Here is a 19,392-nt window from a genome sequence, read left to right on the forward strand (position 1 = left end):
TAGTATCCTTACATACAGATTAGGAAGGACACCACTTCGACTAGGACAACACATCCATCCTAGGACAAGCCAAACAGAGACATGCACGAGAATTCCTAGAAGCATGGCATTTCAACCGGAACTCTATCAACAAACACATTGACGTGGACCCCATTTACCTACCCCTGAGAAAAAGAACAGGAAATTACATCACCATAGGAAATGACATCACTAACCCAAGGAAATCCAAACATATAAATATAAAGCAGGAAACATCAGCAGTGCTTTGTCTGGAAGCTCACTGAAGATGTTACCTAGTATGGTGACAAAACGTCTGAAAATGAACCTTCCAGCTCAGTGAGCAAACCTATATCCAGGGTTGGGAAATATTTGGATCAGAGTATCGTGATGTAGTTCAGTCTGCAGTTTGAAGTCACATATCCTGTCTCTATACCTATATTTTCTGACTTTGTTTTAAGTACGAACACCTATGTAAACTGGTCGCCCTAAGCGATAACCCCTTCCAGTGTTAGCATTACAGTTCCACCACATGTAGGAGGGTGTAATTCCAGTGTGACAAGGTGATAAAGGAAGGACAAATGTGAATTAAACATTAACACAAAAGGGAAAACGTTGGCAAGAACAGACACCCAGAAGTGACATTTTTAACATGAGGATTATTACTATCAAACAGTCCATACAAGCTTGTGGATAATTTGCTACACAACTTGACCATTGGGGAAAAAATGAGGGCCACATGTACTATTGGTAACATATTTACAGAAACTAGAACGACAACTGAAATTATTGTGCGCCCACTCCAGACTGCAACAAAGCAAAAAACATTTGATTTGAAAATTTGTTCCATAGTTGTAAATCAACAAATGGCATCTACATCAGTAAAGATTTACAGTAATACAACTTTCTGATATGTAATGTGGCAGAGGTTGCTTCGGTCAGATTATCTACACTGAGGGATAACAAATCTTAAAAATAATTGTTTAATGACACAACAGAATGGGCCAAGGTCATATGCATTATGTGGGCATTACAGTGGGAACCATATTATTTAGTTTAGAAACATTTGCATCCATCTTGGTCAAATATTAACCTGATTAAAAAATAAGCAGCAAATGTACATTCATAATGTACCTTTAAAACTTCAAAATGTCTCAAAATGCTTCACAATTGCTTAAATATGTTGAAGGTCCTTACTTGTATGGAGATGAAACAGCTAATTTGAAATCAAGGTATAATAAAAACAATGTACTAAAGAACTAGTTTTTTTTTCTAGTGAAGTTAAATGAGGAGCAAACGATGGATCAAGAAACTTGCAAGAATTCCATCACCCTTTATTAAATCCTTGGGATTTTCTCTAAACCAGAGGGAGAGGTGGAGACTCAATTTAATGTCTTATCCAACAGGTATCATCATGACAGTACTTCACAGGTTGACTATTATACTGAAATACCCAATGAAGATGCTGTAAATGATTTTTTGGGACAAGGCATGAAAGAGAGTGCTAATGCAGAACCAAGGCTAGTCTTGGGAAATATAGTGCTCAGAGCACAAGGTCAAGAATTAAAAGCACTTATCATAACTTTACAGAGGGAACAGAGAAGAAGATAATTTTTCATATATTTGACTATTTGAAAAGTGACTGAAAAGGAAATGGAAATGCAATCATTCAGCTAACACCCAAAAAGAGGAAAGAGCATTCAAAGGATGGACTTGTATTATAAAAAAGGATCTTACTCAAAATGTTAACTTGTCTCTCTCTCCTAGATGCAAATAGAAAGTTGCAAATAACACCACTACTGTTGGCAGAATAAGGCTATTGATGATTGCCTTATTCTATCATTTAGCAGCTGTGCTTTAGAATGATGGATTGTGTGTCTTCACGGTAGTCAATCTGACTAGGTTACATACACTGGCCCTTGACACCACAGAATAAAATTATTTCTCAAAAGATACAGCTGATAGAATCCAATTTTATAATTAGATTTTCTTAATCCATTTGAAATCCTTTAAACTAAAAGAGGAAAAATCCTATTTGTCATAAAATGAAGATTGGAAATATCTATGTTCCTATCACAAGATGAGGAAAGATTTTCCCATGTAACAAAATCGTATACCTGTTCTTGACATTTTGATTTTATTCTTCAAACTGCAAAAGGATTTCACCAGTACAGTTATCTTTGAATAACTCAAGTCTTTTAAGATGAATAATTTTGTGTGGAAATTATTTCTCTCCTCTCACAACAACCGAAATCCTGTTAGACTTGCTGGCAAAGAGACATTTTAATTGTTTTAGAATTTTTTTCACAGAATGAGAGCTTTGCCCATGCTTCACTTTCCTTGAAGGTGGTAGTGAGCATACTATTCAAACCATTGCAATACATACAGTGTCTAGGTACAAACACAGTGCCACCATGGAGGGCTTTCCAGGACCCAACCCCAGCAACTGTGAAGGAACAGCAATACAATACCAAGTCAGTATGGGGTGTAGTTTGGAGAGTGACGGTGTTCCTATGAATCTGTTGACCCCATCCTTCAAGAGGCAGAGGTCACTATTTAGAAAAGAAAACTAGAAAAAATGGAGGATCCTGGAAATCATAACCAAAAACAGGAACTGCTGGAAAAACTAAGCAGGATCACTGGTCCTAAAATGTTAATTTTGATTTCTCTCAACAGATGCTGCTCCTTGAAGGTGATGATGAGCGTACTATTCAAACCACTGCAGTACATACGGTGTAGGTACAAACACAGTGCCACTACGGAGGGCTTTCCAGGACCCACACCCCAGTGACCGTGAAGGAACAGCAATATAATACCAAGCAGGATTATTGGATCTGAAATGTTAATTCTGATTTCTCTCCACAGATGCTGTATAATGCTGAGTTTTTCCAGCAATTTCTGTTTTTGTTTCTGATTTCCAGGATCCGCAGTTTTTTCAGAATTTTTCTTTCTAAACAGTGACCTCTGCATCTAGAAGGATGGGGTCATGGATGGGAAGAAGTCTCCCTTCTCCAAACATTCTACTTGGTGACAAAAAGCATCTGGCAATATCTATGGAGAGAAATCAGAGTTAACGCTTCAGGTACAATGATCCTGCTGAATTTTTCCAGCAATTTCTGTTTTTGTCACCAATTAGAAAGTTCTGAGAAGGGGGACTTGTTAAGTTACTGAAGTGTAATTTACAGATGGTACATACTATTGCTACCATACAATGTGTGTGGAGGTAGTGAATATTTGTGATGATGGATAGTGGGCTAATCATGCTGGCTGTTTTCTCCTGGATGGTGTCAAGCTTCCCAAGTGTTGTTGGAATAGTACTCATCTAAGCAAGTTGAGAATATTCCTAACTCGTGCCTTGTAGATGGTGGACATTCTTTGAGAAGTCTGTGGGTGAGTTACTCACTCATCACAGAATTCCTAAGTTATGACCTGCTGTTGAAGTCACAGTATTTACACGGCTGGTCCAGTTGAGTTCTTGGTTAATGGTAATCAACGAAATGTTAATGGTAGGGGATTTAGCAGTGGTAACGACATTAATTGTCAACCAGAAATGATCAGTGTTGAAGTTAGTCATTGCCTGACATTTTTCTGACATGAAAGTTTATGTTAGATATTAGCCCAATTCTGAATGTTGTCCAGGTGCAATTGCTATGTACCACATCATTTAGTTACACAATTAAGAACAATCTTAAAATAAATGTCAATATTTTATAATTTCCCAGCATTGTAGTTTTAACTTTTAACAAAGAGCAAGTGCTTAAAAACTATTTTTAATACTATAAATTTTTTAATTAGTATTTTTAAGACAATTTATGATCTCTCCGGACCAGTTAACACTTTTTTATGGCAAGCTTCTAAACAAGAAGGTGAATGGCCTCAAGTAACTAAAAGCATCTTTCTCTGTGGATGATTCCATGCATGGTTTATATTGTACATTTTGTGTTTTGAGTTCATTTGACATATCTTTAAACTAAATGAATTCACTCAACTTCAATATTAAAACTTAAATAAGAAGGACCTGTGATGCTGAATTCACACAAATCATTATACTGCAAAGAGACTGTGCATCAATAAATGCAACCACATTTGGAATGTGCATGTCCTTACATGAACTAGGAACCCACAAGGAAAACTGTATAAACACACTAATTACAAACTATAATACTAAATGGCAGAAATGGAAGAAAAAGGTATTTTACTGCTTGTCAAAAACTGCTCTTGTTTAAATATGACGTGGAGGTGCCTGTGTTGAACTAGAGTGGACACAGTTAAAAATCACATAACACCAGGTTATAGTCCAACAGGTTTATTTGGAAGTACAAGCTTTTCCTCTCTACACTGCTCCTTTATCACGTAGCAAGATAATGGAGCAGCATCACAGAAAAGAGAATTTATAGCAGAAGATCATAGTGTCATACAACTGATGTGATATATTGAACAAACTTCGATTGCTGTTAAGTCTTTCAACTTTTAGAATGGGCTGCAGGTTTCGATTCATTAATATGTAAATCTTATAACTTCTTTCAAGTCACATTCCTGAGATAACTTAAGGTTTTATAAAAAAAGGTGATATCATAGTTCAGACAATGCATGCATTCCAATCTCTCTCTCCCTCACATGCATGCAGGCAGGCGCACACACATATAAGTCTATAGAGTGAATTTGCATTTGGAGTATTGTATTTGCAGAAAGAATCTATCTTGTTCAAAAAGCACATAATCTGCAGGCACTCAATCCATGTGACATTTTATAAATTCCTACTTTGGAAATATAACCAGTCTGACTCAAGTATGACACTACGATCTTTTGCTACAAATTTTGTGTCCTATGACCCTGCTCTACCAGCTACCCGGTGAAGGAGAAGTGCTCCAAAAGCTTGCCCTTCCAAATAAACCTGTTGGACTATAACCTGGTGCTGTGGGATTTTTAACCTGGTTTAAATAGATTTTGGCAACAGCAGTGTCATAGGAAAGTTAAAAACATTTCACATACAAGAACAACAAAATCCAAAACTAGTTTTGCAAAAGGCCATGGATGTTGTGTTCACTGTAGCTTCCAAGACAGGTATCAATAGATTTTTTTGTTAATCAAACGTATCTAGGGAAATGGAGTATAGGTAAACAAATTAAGTTCAAGAAAGAGTCAGCCAGGATCTAAACTGAGGGGCTCAATAGCCGATGCCTCTGTTACACAACAGTCTTACGTTTGATCAGATACAAACACTGTAGATTAGGTAACGGTTAACAGTCATTTGAATTCAAACCATCTTTTGCAGATTATTTTACATTTTTTTAAATTTAACCTATTTTCCTAATCAACCTGTTCAGAGATGCTATTACATATCTCTGGAGCAAGTGGGACATGAACTCAGGTGTCTCAGTTCAGGATAGGGACATTACCACTGTACCACAAGGCTCTTCGTGGCAGATTATTTGAGACAGCTAATCTAATTAAGGCCAGGTGAAAGATTAAATGACTGCAGGTCACAGAGTCAGTGACCAATCTGCAGTACAGCAGCTAATGGATCACGTGAAATATACATCGCACAGAACTGCATAGGAATTTCATAACACAGAAAGGACGACGTCACAATAATTCCTCAGAAGCTGCTAAGGACCAGAGTTCAGAAAATGGTAATTTGGCTGTAACATAAGCATCTTCTAAAAATAAACAGAATTAAATAAATGCACTGTGTGGTAAAACACCTAAGATGGCAACAGTTTGATATGAAATTTCTGTTTCGCATTTCTCATTTAGTCATAATGAATAAAGACATTTTATAATAGCTCATTACCACTCAAATATGATAAGTCATTTCACTTCAGAATAGAACAATTCCAAACTCAAAATACATGAGTAAGTTTCATTTCAATTCTTACTATTTCTGAATATTTTTGTCAAGGTTTGCTTATCACTACATAAGGACTTAAGTCTGGCCTTAACACTATGCTTGTATTCTGTCATGAAGCACATTGCTGTGGGTTTGGAGTCATATCTAATCCTGCCATGCTTAATTAGCCTGGGCTTATTTTGCAACTTCACTTCAACACCAACCTGATTGACTGTCCAATGAATTTGGGATGTAGGTGTCATTAGTTAGGTCAGCATTTACCATCCATTCCTAATTTCCCAGAGAGCTGTTAAGAGTAAACCGTGGGTCTACAGTGACATGCAAGCAAGACCAGATAAGGACAGCAGATTTCCACCCGAAAGGATATCAGTAAGACCAAATGGGTTTTACAACAATTGACAATAATTACATGGTCACCATTAGACTAGACTTCTTTTAAGAACTAGAAGGTGCAGGCAATTCAACCCCTCAAACCTGCTCTGCCATTTCATACAACAATGGCAAATCTCAACTCAGCTTCAATTCCACTTTACCACCAATTCTTCAGAACTCTTCAATCCATTACTAACTAAACATCTCTTCCTTAAATGTACTCAGTGTCCGAGATCCACCACACTCAGGGACAGTGAATTCCGCAGATTCATAACTCTTTTAGAGTCGTCTGTTTTAAATCTCCGAGCCCTTATCCTAAAACTATTGCCTCTCATTCTAGATTGCTCTACAAGGAAATTTCCTCTCTACACTTACTGCATCAATTCCCTTTAGCATCTTATATATATATATAAATTAATCTCCTCTCATTCTTCTAAACCCCAGAGCGTAAAGGCCTAATTTTAATTTAATTTTGATTTTAGATTTTTATTTCATCTGTCACGGTGGGAAACAAACCCAGAACATTTCCCCGGGTTCTGGAATATTCATCCAGTGACATTCCCACAATACCACCATCTCCCCACATTTTTTTTAACATAGTATTTTACTGTTACATCTGTAGTTAGTCAAACTTTTTTTTATAAAATTATTCTGTCTCTGTTTGCAGTAAACATTGGCAAACATTGGCTATCCTAAAGAAAGTTGTAGCGAGTCTTCTTTCAAAGTCAGCTACAGTCTACTTAATGGGACTGAAGTCACAAAATCAGCCAGGTGAGTTAAGAACAGCAGTTCGTTTTCCTTAAAAATATCGGTGAACCAACTGATATTTACATCAGATAGTTAAAGTGGTCGCTTTGATGCTAGGTTTTTAACTTCCAGATTTTACTTTAAATTCGAATTCTGAAACTAGCATGATAGGATTACAACTCTTATCATCTGGATTAGTCTAGTAACACAACCACTACATCACAGTACTCCTTAAAGCGTGACAAGGTACCACTTCACACCCACCCCACACCCCGAATTTTGACCATACAATCCAAGAACAAACATTAAAGGAGATGGTTCTGTTTGAAATACCTTGCTGTCCTTCATTCCTGCCAGATGCTGTATTGCTCCTGAAATTCCAACAGCAATATATAACTCCTACAAAGTTTAAAGAAGAAAGCATTTATTAGTCAATAATGTACAAACTATACATCAAAGGCATTCTTTGATCTTAATTATTTCTACAGTAACTATGTTTCACAGTATAGCTTCTATATCGCATAACAACTTACTACCATTCCATATTGATGTTCCCTTGCAATTCTGGCTTCTGGGTTCCTTCACATCATCACTGGCATTTGTGCCTTCAATTGCCTAGGGCCAAAGTTCTGCAATCTACTCCTCAATTCCTCATGCCTCTCTCTCCTTTTGTGTATCAGCCCTGAAAACTTTACCCTTCAACGAAGCTTTTGGTTACTTATGACAGTGTCTCCTTATGTAACTGTCAATGTTTGTGTGATAATACTCTTGAAGTGCATTTGATGCCCAAATACACGAAAGGCTCTATATAAATGCAAGTTGTGAAATGATTCCTATCCTGTCTGAGAAAAAACTATTGATAAAATGTGCTAAATATTTCAGCACTTATCCACCAATCTACCTTCTCAGTCAGTCTGAATAAAGTCAGATAAGCTGAAGGTACTTCAAACAAAATGAAGGTACTTCATTCAAAATGATTTCTGGTACAGCCACTTTCTAGGAATGTCAAAATTGAAGGCTTAAAGGAAATTACAAAGTTTAGACTTGCACTGGCTTTGTCAACAGGATCCCTATATCAGATAGGGAGATCTCAGCTTCCACATAACCTCGGAATATTTGGGCATTTAAAATCAAAAGGACATGTGTGAGACAAGGTTCTGTTACTTTTTTCTATTTAGTGTACATTAGGAATTGGAAATATTATCAGCTGGAAAGTCATACAATTTCAGATGAGATTGTAATTTGCAATTACTTAAAATGACAGCAAATGCACAAAGAACTATCCAAACCAGTTCCACTCTGCTCCACTTGTCCTGCAGCCTGCATTTTTTTTCTTAAGTATTTATCCAAATCCAGTTGCAAATCTATTCTACCACAGTTGAAGATAGCATATTCCAGATTTTAATAAAATCACCAAATACTTTTTAAAATTCTCATCTCCCACCCACTTCTGGCTTTTTTTGCCATTTGTTTAAATCTGTATCTTCTGGTTACCAATCCCCCCAGAGACAAAAACAGCCTCCTTTGTCTACTCAATCAAAATCCATCAGTACAAACATTAAATATGCCACTTAGTATTTTTAGTGAAGTCTCACATGCCATCAAAATCAAACTAAATTTGAATTTAAAGACAAGTTATACAAACAGACTACTGAGTATAAAATAAAATTAGACAATATAGAATAAAATTGTGTCAATAAGGCTAAATGTATTCTTTTAAGAAACTCAAAATATATTGTTCAAAACAATTGTTTCAAGTCACAAAATTGTCAGTAATTGCATCATGTTAAGTGCTTTTAGATTAAAATTGAGAAATTGGTCGGCAGAAAGAATGTTTTCAATTGGAAACAATTATCTGCATTATCTGACCTCTAGATGTTATGAGTATTTCAATTCATCACAATATGTGCACAGAAACAAAATATTAAATGCGTTTCTCCATCAAGTATTCAAACCAGAGAGGTTTAAGATCAAGTAAGGGTAATAGAACTGACCCAAGAATATCTGATTATAGAGGGGTAAAAGAAAAGATGGGTGCTGGGTGGTGTAGTGATTGTAATGGGGTCAGCCAGGTAGACCTCAAAGAATATGAGCTCCCTGATTGGGGCTGTTAATCTGGTTCAATCAAGGAACCATAGGTGTTAGATAAATGCAGGAGTGTCAGACATTCTGGCACTGAGGGAACTGGATCAGTGTCAAGGACTTTCCATATGTCAATAAAGGGTGACTTGGTGACAAGATACCAGCCTCTACGGAGTTATTCAGTGGTGATGAGCTCAAAGCACACTCCTGAAGAAATCTGCTCGCAACAGTCATCTTTGAGTTAGAGTAAGCATTTCTGGCATCATGCCATTATTTGGAAGGTTTGACTCATTCGATCCTGCTGTTGAAGACTGGGCCCAGAATGTGGAAAGAATGGGAGGTTTTTCAGGCAAATGACATTGGGGCAAAAGTAATTCTTCTGACATTCTGCAGACCCACAGATTTTTCAGTTATTAGGAGCCTAACTTGCTGAGGCACTAGATTCTAAAACCTTTCAAGAATTGATGGATTTAGTCAAGGGATATTATGACCCCAAGCCTCCCCTAATTGAGATGCTATTGGTTTTAGTCAGCAAATCGAGAACCTGGGGAATCTGTATGAGGATTTCTAACTAGGTTAAAACCACTGGTAAAGGTATGTCATTTGATTTAACCCTTAATGAGAGGCTGAGAGACCATTTGGTATGTAGGATTAATGATGTAACCATGCAAAAGCACCTACAAGCTTAAGCCCAACTGGAGTTCAAAAAGGCACTACAAACTGGCTTTATCATCATAAAATGTGACAAGTAGAGCATGAGAGTTGCAAGGTATTCTGATGTGCGTGGAAACCCTCTCCAATCTAACTGAGCTTGGAGAACACCACTTGAATAAAGGCAATTTCATAGCCTCATTCAGGACATAACCTGAACAGACACAGTCTAAGACAGCCCACAGCAAAACCTCAAAACAAAACAAAACCAAGCCTTGACCAAGTGATTTAAATTTTCTTCAGGATCTGGGGTGGCAAGCCATTGTAGTTGCTGTTGGAATGCAGACTTGTAACAGCAAAAGAGTCCCACTAGACCTAAACTGAGTAAAAGAATGCATAGGTCGGTATCCAGGAGAATGCGCACCCTGGAAGGTCGACCTATATCTGGTTTGGAAAAGTTACATTGCTAGCAACATCCAAATCAGAATTAATCAAAATAAACGTCCGGTTCACTGATCATCTTGTTCTAATGGAGGTTGATACTGACATGCCCGTTTCAATGATCACAAAACCAGTCTTTAATAAAGTAAGTTCGGTCTGGACTCCAATCTTAAAATTTGTGCAAGACCTCGGCTAGACTCAGAACCTAAACCAGGAAACCCTTATGGATTAAGGGAACAACTTTGGTTCCAGTCTCTCATGAGAAGCAACTAGTTCAGTTACCACTGATTGTAGTAATAGACTCAGGCCTAAGATTGATGGGGCGAAATGGGTTGAGAAAGATTCACCCAGATTGGCTCAACATTTTTTGATTAGAAAATGGCTGCCTGAGTGATCCTAATTAAAACACTGGAAGTTTTTCAGGAAGGTACCAAGGCCATCTTTCATGTAGACCAGGAAGCAATTCCACAATTCTGCAAAGCTTCCCCAGTGCCATTTGCCTTTTGGGCAAAAGTAGAAAAGCAGGAACCAGATGGCTGGAAAGTGAAGGAATCATCAAAGCAGTGCAGTTTGCAGAACTGATAGTGCCTGTTTATCTGACTGTGAAGTCTGACGGGTTGTTTTGCCTTTGTGGGGATTTATAAAAAGTACCCACGCCCTGCATAGAGGACTGATTTGCAAAGATGACTTCTGGGGGGGGATCCTTCACGAAGCTGGACTTGAGCCACGTGCATACTTGCAATTGCGGTTAGATGGAGATTCCCACAAGTATGCTACATTTAATAGCCATAAGGGTTTATACCAATATACAAGGTTGCCATTTGGGATTTTGTCAACCTTCACCCAGAGAACATTTCACAAAGTCAACCCCAGGTGGCCATTGATCTAGATGGCGTGCTGATAACAGGGAAGACCAATAAAGAGCACTTGGAGAATTTGGACATAGACCTTAAACATTTTTCCCAGGTGGGCGTACATCTTAGAAGGGAAAAATGCATGTTCCTGGCACCCCAAGTGACCTACTTGGATTACAGAGTCGACAAGACCAGGTTACATTTGTTGGAAGGTAAAGTGAGGATGATCAAAGGTGACCAGGATCCCATGTCTGTACCTGAGCTTAGGTCTTTCCTTGGGCTAATGAATTATTATGGAAAGTTCATACATAACCTAGTCTCCATCCTGGCACCTTTGCATCAATTCCTAAAAAGGGGTCAGTCTTTGAAGTGGTCATGAAGCCAAGTCATAGCTTTCAGGGAAATGAAGAATCAGCTATTATCGTCACCCAAAGAGCTATGATATTGACTTGCGATGCCTCCCCCTATGGCATTGGCGTAGCATTAGCTCATTGGTGGTCAAATGGAGAGCAACGCCGAATAGCATATGCATCCAGGACTTAGCTAATGCAGAGCATAAATATGCCCAGATAGAGAACAAAGGTTTGGCAGTAATATTTAGAGTCAGGAAGCTTTACGGGTATAAATTTGTAATAATAATGGACCACAAACCCCTGCTAGGTCTATTCAGAGAAGACAAAGCAGTGCCGAATCTAGCAATGTGGTCTAATACCAGATGTATATAATTACAAGTTGGAAACCATCCAGGAGGTTCAAGAAGCGAATGCCTACCACTGGCAGATATACCACCAGTGGTGTCATCACTAGAAAAGTCTGTAATGGTTTTAAATTTTCTGGACACAATTCCAATCACAGCTGACTGGATATCAGACTTTGGACACAGAAAAATCTGGTCTTGGCAAAACTGAAACAGCTGGTGGTAACGGGGGAAACTAATGTGCCAGCACTACCAGAAATGAAACCTTTTTGGACCCGGAGAGACCAGATCAGAGGATGGCATACAATTATAGGAGCAAGAGTGATTGCCCCAAGCAAAGGTCACCGCTAGATAGTAGCTATACTCCACCAAGGTTTTCCAGGGGTTTCCAAAATTAAGGTGCTGGCGAGAATTTATATCTGGTGGACAGGATTGGTTGCAGATATAGTCGCATTGGTGGGGCAATGCCAGAGTGCCAATAAGTACAAAAATTACCGCCAGCAGCTTCCCCACAATCATGAGAACAGCTGGGTAAACTGTGGACTCAGTTACACCACGACTGTACAGGCCCATTCATGGGCTCAATGTCTTAGTCATTGTGGATGCCCACTCAAAGCAGCTGGACATTCATAAAGCTCATTTGTCAAAACAGGGATGATGACAGAAAAACTGCACACATCTTTTGCAATACACAGACTCAGTGAAGTGTTGGTCACAGAAAACAGGCTATTGTTTATCAGAAGGGAGTTTGAGCATTTCCTAAAGTCGATTGGTATTCAACAAATAAGGACGGTTCCGTACCATCCATCATCATCCAATGAGCTGGCAGAAAAAGCAGTCCAAACTTTGAAGGCAGACTTAAAGAAACAGCCTACAGCTTCAGTGGATACCAAACTGTCCCAGTTCCCATTTGATTACAGAAGCACTCCTCACACAACTACAGGCATAGCTCCAGCACAGTTTCTAACAGGGAGATGACTCCGCAGCTGGTTAAATTTGATTTTCCTGGACCTGGAGGGGGGAGAGTGAAACACTATCAGGAGCACCGATGCTGGATACAGACTCCACTTAGCAAGAGAGACTCTTTACTGTAAGGGACGAAGTTTGGTGTAGGAACCACGGGAATGCCCTGCATGGATAAGAGGTTAAAGTACCATTAGACTTAACAACTGATCCTTTCAAACAAGGAGAAGATAATTAAATAGCAAAGATAAATGGATTCTTTTGCAAAATACATATACTTCAATCTGTCCAAGCCACCATTTTAACATGAAAGTGAATACATTAACATCTAGTTTTGCTATATGGAGTGAGGTATTGAAGACATTGAGTGACACAAAATAAATCTGTAGATTGATTAGTTACCTTAAGTCTTACTGATTTTAATTGAAAATGGTCATTTAATATTCAATCAACTTTCTAATCAACAAGCGCTTTAGAATTCTGTTCCTTTCAAAACAAAACAACACCAACACAATTGGTGTAATACATTTTTAAATTTATCTGTCGCAAGAAGTTTTCCCTAATAGTTTATTAGCAACATGTGAAAGGCACAAAATAGGGAGGAAAAATTACATTATGTTATACTAATTAGATGTCTTTATACTAAGTTTCACTAATGAGCTTTCTAATATTGTTTGAACAAGTTTTTAAGACACATCTATACTCAGCTGGAGAGATAAAGAGAATCTAAGCCACACCACATCAGCACTTATTGCATCCCACTCTTAAGATGATTTTCTCTGGCTTTGATCAAGCAGGCCATGTAATTACCCTTAAGATGAGTGCTTAGGGTGTCTGCTGGAGTGAGAGGCCACGCACTGTTTCCTTCTGGCCTCCAGGGAGCAGCACATAAATTGCTCTCAGCTAAATGCACTTGCACATGAATATTTCAGTACGATTTAATGTTTCTGCATAAACCCCAAAGGAGCATAGCATCAATTTGTGAACAGAGCTCTCGTAGAGTTAAAAGCTAGACCAGATATTGCAATGTTAAAAAGTCTGTCAATCTGGTGGGAATTTATTTAAGGAAAAGCAGGAGGCTTGCTGGAGAAGTCCCAGCTGCATACAAACATAAAAGTTTTCAGCAGAGCAACTCCGAGCATGACTGAAGAATTGTTTTTAACAAAAACATAACTTGGAAAGCAAAATGATTTGCTAATCTTGACCAGCATCCTCAAAGCTACCTGCATTTGCCATCGATTCCACTTTCTTTATTCAGCTGTTCACAGACAGATACACACAAACAACCACACAAAGAGCTGGTGTACTAACAAAAGATAAAAGTGTTGCAAAAATTCTAATAAGCCTTGGTTTAGGTGTTAGAGCACAAGGATACTGACTAGTTGGATAGGCTGCAGTAAACATCTTAATTCAATCAGACATGATTCACACTTTGAAGATGCATGACAATATTTAAACTAGTGCACTATACCGCACACTGCCTACCATATGCCATCTGTTACTTCATACTATTTAAGTAGTCAATCCTTTTCTCAAATTGTGCTGCACAACTATAATGATCAATCAGGGACCTGGGGATCCCCACCAATAACCTCCCCACCTCATAATGGCATAATGATTATCCATGATACCCCTATGGCTCAATAACCAAGAAACATCATTTAGGCTCATCACGAAAGTACATTTTCTCCGCTCAATGGCTTTGCAGAGAATCCAATATTATAGAAACAGGTCATTCAGCTATTCTGGTAATCACATAAAGCTATAGTATAATTGCTAACTAATCATATCCCTATCAATCAATCTACAACAGACCCAGAGAGGGGGTATGGAGGAAAAAAAAGCCAGTGTTAGAGCATCTTGGAAAATATTGGTAGAGTCACTTGGTCAATGGACAGTTTCAATTCTCATTGTTATGGATCTTCAATATTAAACTGCCCCCTAACATTCAAACATGATTGTTTTTTTTGCATAATCAATGTAAACAGATGACATTCACTACTGTAAAAGTCCATGAGGTGCTCTCAGGGGAGGGCAGAAATTTATACTACATTGTGTCGCTGCTTTGGATATCAACATTAGAAATAAATAGAGTTAGTAAGTTTGTGAGAAGATTTGTAGCTTGGGTGCTCGTTGTTGTGGCTCTGTTCGCCGAGCTAGGAATTTGTGTTGCAGACATTTCGTCCCCTGTCTAGGTGACATCCTCAGTGCTTGGGAGCCTCCTGTGAAGCGCTTCTGTGATGTTTCCTCCGGCATTTAGTAAGTAAGTTAGTAAGAAAGTTTATGTAGCATCTTTCCTGACCTCAAGATGTTTCAAAGCACTTGACAGCCAATTAAGTATTGGCAAGATTGTATTTGCCAAATACAATCATTGCTGGAATGTAAGCAACTAAACACCAAGTTCCCATTAGCATCAATTAAATAAATAACCAGAGAATCTGCTAACCTTGATTGCTGAAGATAAATATTGTTCATGATAGCAGAGAGAACTCCACAATCACCTTCACAATAGAGCTATGGAATGTACCTTTGAGCATGGTATGTATAGGGCAGTGCACAATTGTAGAGCCTAGTCTCATTTTATTTTGCTGTACCTGAATTCAGCAGAAAGATTTGATTTAAATGACTGAAGATTAGTATAAAGAGCTAAAAATATAAAGGAAAAGAAGTCTCTTTCTACCTATAGCTCATACCTTCACATTATAGAGTTCAAATAGAATCTGGATGTCCCACACTCATGTCTGAGCTGCTTTCTTTTTTAAGTAGTTGAAAATCCACTTCTAGTATATGAATGTTTCCTTATTTCTTTGCAGCAGTCTGAGCGCCATCTCCTCTCTGACTCACTGGGCATGTCTCAATGTGTCAGCTGGTTGGAATCATACCTGCACTTGGAAGGTTGTTGCGGCTGTTGTAGTCAATCTTCTTAACTCCAGGACATCTCTGCAGGAGTGCAGGATAGTGTCCTAGGCCCAACCATGTTCAGTTCCTTTTTCAATGATCTTCCTTCCAAAATAGGGTCAGAAGTGAGATGTTCACCAATGATTGCAAAACGTTCCGCACCATTCTTGACTCCTCAGAAACTGAAACTGTCCATGTTCAAATGCAACAACCTCTACACAATATCCAGGCTGACAAGTAGCAAGTAACGTCACACCACACAGATATCAGACAATGATCATATCCAGTAAGAGACAATCTAACCACCACCACCCTTTATCATTCAGTGGTATTACCATTACTGAAACCCCTATCATCAATATCCTTGGGGGTTGCCACTGACCAGAAACTCAACCGGACTCGCAATACAAACAGTGGCTACAACAGCAGGTAGGAAGCTAGGAATACTGCAGCAAGTAACTTACCTCCTGACTCCCCCAAAGCCTGTCCACAAGGCACAAATCAGGGTGGGTGCAGCTCCAACAACAGCAGCAGCTCAACACTATCCAAGACAAAGCAGCCTGCTTGATTAGCACCACATCCCATCAACCACTCCCTCCACCACCGAAGCTCAGTAGCAGCACTGTACCATCTACAAGACGTACTGCAGAAATTCACCAAAAATCCTTAGACTGCATCTTCCAAACCCTCGACCACTTCCATCTAGAAGGACAAGGGCAGCACAAAGGAACACCATAACCTGCAAGGTCCCCTCCAAGTCACTAACCATCCTGACCTGGAAACATATCACTGTTCCTTTATTGTCACTGTATCAAAGTTCTGGAATTCCCTCTTTCAGGGCATTTTGGGTCAACTTACAGCATATGGACTGCAGGGATGCAAAAAGGCAGCTCACCACCACCTTCTGAAGGGCAGCTAGGAACGGCAATAAATGCTGGCCAGCCAGCAACACTCACTTCAAATGAGTGAATAAAAAAAACCTCCAAGGTACAGAAAGATCTGGGTGTTCTGGTGTATAACTCATGAAATGTCCATATGCAGATGCAGAATTTATTTGTAAGTGAAATGCTGTACAGAGTATTGGTAAAGACACATCAGGAGTACCACATACAGTATCCTTATTTTTAAAAAAACAATGCAGTGCTTTAGAGGAATTTCAGAGAACGTTTAATCGACTGATACTGGAGATGAAAGGGGAAAGGATAAACAAACTGTATCCATGTCCATTCAAGTTCACAAGAATGAGAGGTGATCTTATTGAGACACACAAGGTTCTAGGTGGACTTGACAGTGTGGGTACTGAAAGGATATTTTTGGTGATAGAAGAGACATGAACTAGTTGACAGTTTAAATATCAGGTGTCACTCATTTAAAACTGAGATGAGGAAGAAATTTTCTCTCAGTTGTTTTTGGAATTGCAAGTTGTGTCATTGAATATATTTAATGAAAAAACTGATTCCCTTGTTGGTCAAGAATCGATGATTCTTGGGGGGAGATGGAACATGGAGTTGAGGCCACAAGCAGATTAAACATGATCTTGTTGAATGGCAGAGCAGGCAAAAGGGTCCAAATGGCCAATGTGACTAGACATTTGAATTACCTGGTTGGCTCAGAACATACACTCAGGTTTTGCTAACCTTTCTGTTTTCTCTGGACTCTCTTCTCAGCTAACGAAGCTTTTTTATTCCCACCGGTCCCTTTCAATGTACTTCTAAACAGTCAGCTTCTAATGGTCATAGCTGTCAGCATCAATGTCCACCCATCTTCATACCTCACTTACAGGTGCCCTTGAAGTGAAGGCAGGAACACCCTAATGTTATGATGAGCAGCTAGTTCATCATGCAGAAAGATTTCATGTAAAAGACCATCATCCATCTGAAGAGCCAACGTAGATATTGTTGGCCTAATACTGAGTGTATGTTCATTAAACAAATTAGCATGCTCCACAATATGTACAAAGCAGCAAAGCTCAAGTAGACTCTTCCCCCCCCCCCACCTCAGGTTTTCTTTCCCATGCCATAACATCCAAGGCAGGAGAGTCATGCCCTTTGGTTCACACTCATTTGTGTTGATGCTGAAGTGTTCTGACTTGAGGAACATACTGCTAGCAAAGTTAACTGCCTCACAGAACTAGTCTTTTATCTCTGCAGTGAAACACAGTGATGATTCATAGATAATTACATTAACTGGCCTTGTTTGAGTCAAGAGGTGGATGAAGAGAACACTTTCTTAACCATTAGTGGGAGACCCTATCGAGGGTACCAATTCCTGACAGCAAAAGTGACATTTTGTTCAAACATTTCCTATGAACTCTTCCCTGCCAGAATTATTTTTGTTACTTTGTTCATAGGATGTGGGTATCACCAGCAAGACCATCATTTATTGCCCATCCCCAATTGCCCTGGAGATGAGGCTGAGTTGCCATTTTGAACTGCTGCTGTCATTAGGGTATCAAATCACAAGTTAAGAGGGAATTCCAGGGTTCCGACCCAGCCAAAAGTGAAAGAATGATGATACAGTTCCAAGTTAGGACGGTGTGTGGACTTGGAAGGACATCAGTTTGCTTTTGGGCTCCATACAGAACTTCTGTCAGGGTTCATCATCTTAGCCTTCTATTCTCCTGAGGTATTCAAAAGACAGTGGAGCTATTCACCCAAATCTGGGAGTTTGATCAATGGGTCTATCCCCCTGCTGGTGGGCCATACAGTGTACAATTTGTAGAAATGATTGAGATCTCACTTCAAACTAGAGAGAGAGAGAGAGAGAGAAAAAGAGAGAGAGAAAAAGAGAGAGAGAGAGAAAAAGAGAGAGAGAGAGAGGTGGGGCAGGCGGGGGGCATTCCCTTTCAGTTTGGAGTCAATTTTCCTTCATTAATCTCTTCACCTGAGCAGCAAACAGTGAAAATATCCTGAGCACTGTAAAACTTCCTTCGAGTGAATGAATCATGGATTTGGGAAGCCAAACAATTCACTAAATGGCACATTTCCAAAATAGAAATGCATATATTTCAGTGTTCCCTGTCCCTCAGGAATGTGACACATCACATTAATTCAATACTACGCAGGGTTCAATTCCAGTACATATTTAAGGGGAAGCAAGGTAGTTATGCAAGGGAGAAAGGAGTAGAAGGAATGAGATTACCTGAAGTAGGGCAGGAGAAACCTTGTGAAGCATAAACTGCACCGTTAGATCAAAGGGCATGTGTATCAGTTGCAATTTCTATTTTCAAGACTTACAAAAAAAAAGTTCAGTGGTGAGGTTTGGTCATACACTGGAACTTGAACAGTCCTTACATAAATGTTCTTGAAATTGGAGTTTCACAGCTCGTCTCTCAAATATTTCCAAATGGAAAAAGAACCCCATATTTATGCACCCATTCATAGCTAACACGCATGAGAACAAGATTCAAAGATAATGTAAATCAGATGCTGTTGATCAAAGGTCAATAGCTCCAATGTAACTAAAGTTAAAGTTTCTGTAATACGATCATAAAACATAGGAGGAGAGTTAAGCTATTCAGCCCATAACTCTTGATCCTATTAGGATTCAAGAACCCATCTATCTCTGTCTTAACTACACTCAATGACTTGGCCTACACAGCCCTCTGCAGGAATGGTTTCCACAGACTAACCATCCTCTAGCTGAAGAAATTCCTCATCTTAGTTCCCGTCAACATGAGGCAATGCCCTCAGATCCTAATCTCTCCTGCTGGTGGAAACATTTTCTCCACATCCACTCTATCCAGGCCTCTCAGTGTTCTTTAAGTTTTAATGAGATCGGTCCTCCTCCTTTTAAATTCCATCAAGTACAGACCCAAAGTCCTCAATTGCTCCTCATAT

At 39.0% G+C, this 19,392-nt stretch overlaps 1 protein-coding gene across 2 annotated transcripts in view; it reads right to left on the minus strand.

The window, feature by feature from the left end:
• etfa (electron transfer flavoprotein subunit alpha) overlaps positions 1-19,392 on the minus strand; it is a 70,364-nt gene that overhangs the window by 8,806 nt on the left and 42,166 nt on the right. For both annotated transcript variants that reach the window (XM_043680379.1, XM_043680380.1), the window contains exon 10: positions 7,301-7,366. In XM_043680379.1, coding sequence (XP_043536314.1) covers positions 7,301-7,366 — 66 coding nt within the window. The remainder of the gene's footprint in view (positions 1-7,300; positions 7,367-19,392) is intronic.

Source organism: Chiloscyllium plagiosum, chromosome 40 (assembly GCF_004010195.1).
Source record: "Chiloscyllium plagiosum isolate BGI_BamShark_2017 chromosome 40, ASM401019v2, whole genome shotgun sequence".
Taxonomy (NCBI): domain Eukaryota; kingdom Metazoa; phylum Chordata; class Chondrichthyes; order Orectolobiformes; family Hemiscylliidae; genus Chiloscyllium; species Chiloscyllium plagiosum.